Here is a 3,358-nt window from a genome sequence, read left to right on the forward strand (position 1 = left end):
AAAATCCATTCTTTACCAACGATCTGTCACTCATGTTATGGCTTCCGTCCACTTCTTCTGACTTGCTAAAGGACATATTCAATCTGAGTATGAAAAACAAAGAGATATATATATAAAAGTAGATCGTTATTGGCGCTCCCCTCTCAACTGCCCATTTTTGTCCACTATGCCCACTATTAAGTGCAATAAAATTAGTTTGTCCTGCATGAAGGGAAACTGATGTAGTGAGTGCCTGCCCCAGAGACCGCAGAGTTGTGTCGATAAACAGGCCATGATAAATGAAAACCTGTTCATCAATCACGCTAACGCCCAGAAGAGAACTCCAACATCACTGCCAACCAAGATGTTCTCAGCCTCCCGTACATTTAATTCTATTAAATTTCATCTTTCATTCCTCAATTACACTGCATTAAACCAAAATTGGAACTTTGATCGTTGGATTGTTTGTTTTCACTGATTTATTTTCTATTACATGCCTTTGAACCATTCTACATATTCTGAAGCCATCAAAAGTATATTTTATTAAAGCATACTTCAAATGCCTCAACCCTAACTGCTTTCTGTTCAATACCACAAAAAATAATCAAATTGTTTAATAAAACGATTATTTAAGTTAAACAAACCAGAATAGTCACATAATTGGCATATCCCATGGCTATAAATCTTAGAAACCAGTGTATCTTGTAGTTATAAGATGGATTTAAGGCATTTATTATCGAAATAATATATTTTTAAAAATTATCTCGACCTGCAGGCAGAAGTCGCATGATCAACTCATCAAACAGGATACGTGGACTTCAATGGATTTTATGGCATGACTCGATCGATCGAGGGAATTTCAGTGCATATTGCAAACACGGCGACGCTTATGACGCGGACTGGTGGCCACCCTGCAGGCCTGTAAGGGAGCGAAATAAAACCTATATTCAAGTCCAAGCTTACGAAAACGACTTACCATGCGGCGAAAGCGATCCTTTTCCTCCTCGGGCAAACACTGCCAAGCTCGGGCGGCCTTCGCGATCAGTTTCTGTGGACTGAGGTCACAGTTCCTCTTGCGGAACTCACGCACAAAGTTCAGATACCCGTTGTTGATGACTGGACCCGGCTTGGTGCAGTTGCTCTCGCATTTCGACTTCCTTGGCCTGGCACAAACCGACCTCCTGGGCTTAGCACAGGCCGCCTTTCAGGGCTTGACACAGACCGCCCTTATTTTGGGCTTGGCACAGGCCATCTTTCTTCGCTGCATGGCACAGGACTTCTTTTGCCGAGCAGAGGCTTTTCTGGGCTTGGCGCAAGATTTCCCCTTCATGCCGCCGCCCATTCTGCCCATTGGATGGTTGCACATCTCATTGTTCATTTGCAAGGCAACGATGTCCGTGTCAGTGCTGGACATGATTTGGTAGCGACTCTTTTCCTCCTCGCTCAGATGTTTCCAGGACCGGGCCCCCTCCCTTGCGATTTCCGGCCAGCTCAGGGCACTATTGCGTTGACAGAAGTCGCGCAAATAATTAAAAAATCCATTCTTTACCAACGATCTGTAACTCATGGTTATGGCTTCCGTCCACTTCTTCTGACTTGCTAAAGGACATATTCAATCTGAGTATGAAAAATAAAGAGATATATATATAAAACAATCTAAATTAAATTTATCACTTTCAAATTTTCTTGTAGGTTTACGAAATATTTCTTACTACTTACACTTACGGCTGTAACGACAAACGCGACAGTTGAACTCAACACCTACACGAACGCGGACTACATTCCAATAGTAGACGGTGACATGGTAATCTGGGACAGTTACGGATAGCTACAACACGTTACAAACTTGACATCCTACGAAGACTATGCGGACCAAACAGAAACAATGACAGAAACTCTTAAAGACGACCATAGGACGCAGGTAATAATTACGGATCTAAGACATATTCGCAAACTGGTCGCTACCCTGAAAATCCATCACAGGGATACTAGAAGCATTAGCCTTGTCGGAACAGCACTCAAGGTTATTGCGGGAACCCCCGACTTTGATGAATGGGAAAAAATTAAATTCAATCAGGAGCAATTATTTAACACCGAGGAAGGGCAAACTGAATTAAATATTAAATTTCAAGAAAGATTAAATGCACTTATAAATTCCATGAATCAAAGTCAAAACGTAGACAGAGACGAAGAAGCACATCTTTTAGAAATCATCTTGGCAAAAAACAGAATAGTTATCACAGACCTAGAAAATGTTTTGATGGGCCTAACCCTAGCAAAGCTTAACATTGTAAGCCCAGCCATCCTAGATAACAGCGACATTAGCGAATTCAAGAACAAACAGCCCGCTAACATCAGTTTAGTAGAAATTTTAGAAGTATCTAGCATAAGCGTTTTTCAAAATTCTGAAATAATCCATTTCCTTATTAAATTTCCTAACTCTAAGTTAGTATGTAGAAAAATTACAGTCTACCCAGTTCAGCACAACAACAAAATTCTGAACTTCGAAAATGGGGACTTGGTCGCCGAATGCGCAACACGAATCGTCAACATCGGAAGCTGTATGGCCACAGTAGGCGCTACTTTCTGCAAGAAACTGCAAGGCGACACCTGCGCACAGCAAATGGTTTCTGGGGTCACTCCACAGTGCTCCACCCTACCTGGGCATTTAGATCCGGTTACCACAATAGATCATGGTACCCTTATCATCAACGATGCCAAAGTGACTATAGTCGACGACCTTGGGCTTAAACAAGAAATATCCGGTTCGTACCTTGTAACGTACTCTAACAGCCTATCAATAAATGGAACTTGGTACACTTACCAACTGGGAAGCTCAAGAAAGAAACCCGCTGTCTCAGCCATGACCTTGGTAAACAGTACGGCCCACCAAAATCGACTCAGTCTTCCGTTACTCCATGAACTGAGCCTAACAAATCTCCACCACATCGGCGCTCTGAGAGAAAGGATGACAACCGGATCGTTTACCACCAATGCCGTAATTTTCTTCGCCGCTATCTCTCTATGCTTTGCGGCCTGGCTCATCCATCATCATCGGACAGCCAAGCACAGCCTCAAAACTAGAAACAACTGCGACGTGGAGGCGACAGGTCACCGGGACGGCGACCACTTAAAGGCGGGAGGAGTTAACACGCGCAACCGAAATGCAGAAAATCTGCCGAATTGCGCACCGGATACAATAGCCCACACGCGCAAGGCCAAATTAGCTGACAGCGCATTCCGGGGCTAACGCTGCCTGCCCAACTCCAGCACGCCTGCGACGAGTGATCGTTTCTGGGCAGACACAAAGTGCTGACCCTGCACTAACGCGACTGCGTCGTCGCCCAAGGGAGGCCTGGAGTTGCAGCCGCGGTAATTT

General features: G+C 44.0%; 1 protein-coding gene across 1 annotated transcript; it reads right to left on the reverse strand.

The window, feature by feature from the left end:
- Positions 1-681: 681 nt before the first annotated feature.
- On the reverse strand, positions 682-1,589 carry LOC121467608 (protamine-like). The gene is made up of 3 exons (XM_041709515.1): positions 1,533-1,589; positions 956-1,180; positions 682-898 (listed from the first exon to the last, which is right to left on the reverse strand). Exons 1-3 carry the CDS (start codon positions 1,587-1,589, stop codon positions 839-841), a joined length of 342 nt encoding a protein of 113 aa, XP_041565449.1. The 3' UTR covers positions 682-838.
- Positions 1,590-3,358: the final 1,769 nt, after the last annotated feature.

This window comes from Drosophila elegans, unplaced genomic scaffold, assembly GCF_018152505.1.
Source record: "Drosophila elegans isolate 14027-0461.03 unplaced genomic scaffold, ASM1815250v1 contig_149, whole genome shotgun sequence".
NCBI classification, from domain to species: Eukaryota; Metazoa; Arthropoda; class Insecta; order Diptera; family Drosophilidae; genus Drosophila; species Drosophila elegans.

What these genes read in the sequence shown, in the direction of transcription:
- LOC121467608 (XM_041709515.1), bottom strand. Translation starts at nt 1,589, where the DNA reads ATGTCCTTTAGCAAGTCAGAAGAAGTGGACGGAAGCCATAACCATGAG. An exon ending in ATAACCATGAGTTACAGATC is followed by an intron (nt 1,181 to 1,532) that starts GTTGGTAAAGAA and finishes AAGCCCTGAAAG; the next exon opens with GCGGCCTGTGCTAAGCCCAG. An exon ending in AGGATCGCTTTCGCCGCATG is followed by an intron (nt 899 to 955) that starts GTAAGTCGTTTT and finishes GCTCCCTTACAG; the next exon opens with GCCTGCAGGGTGGCCACCAG.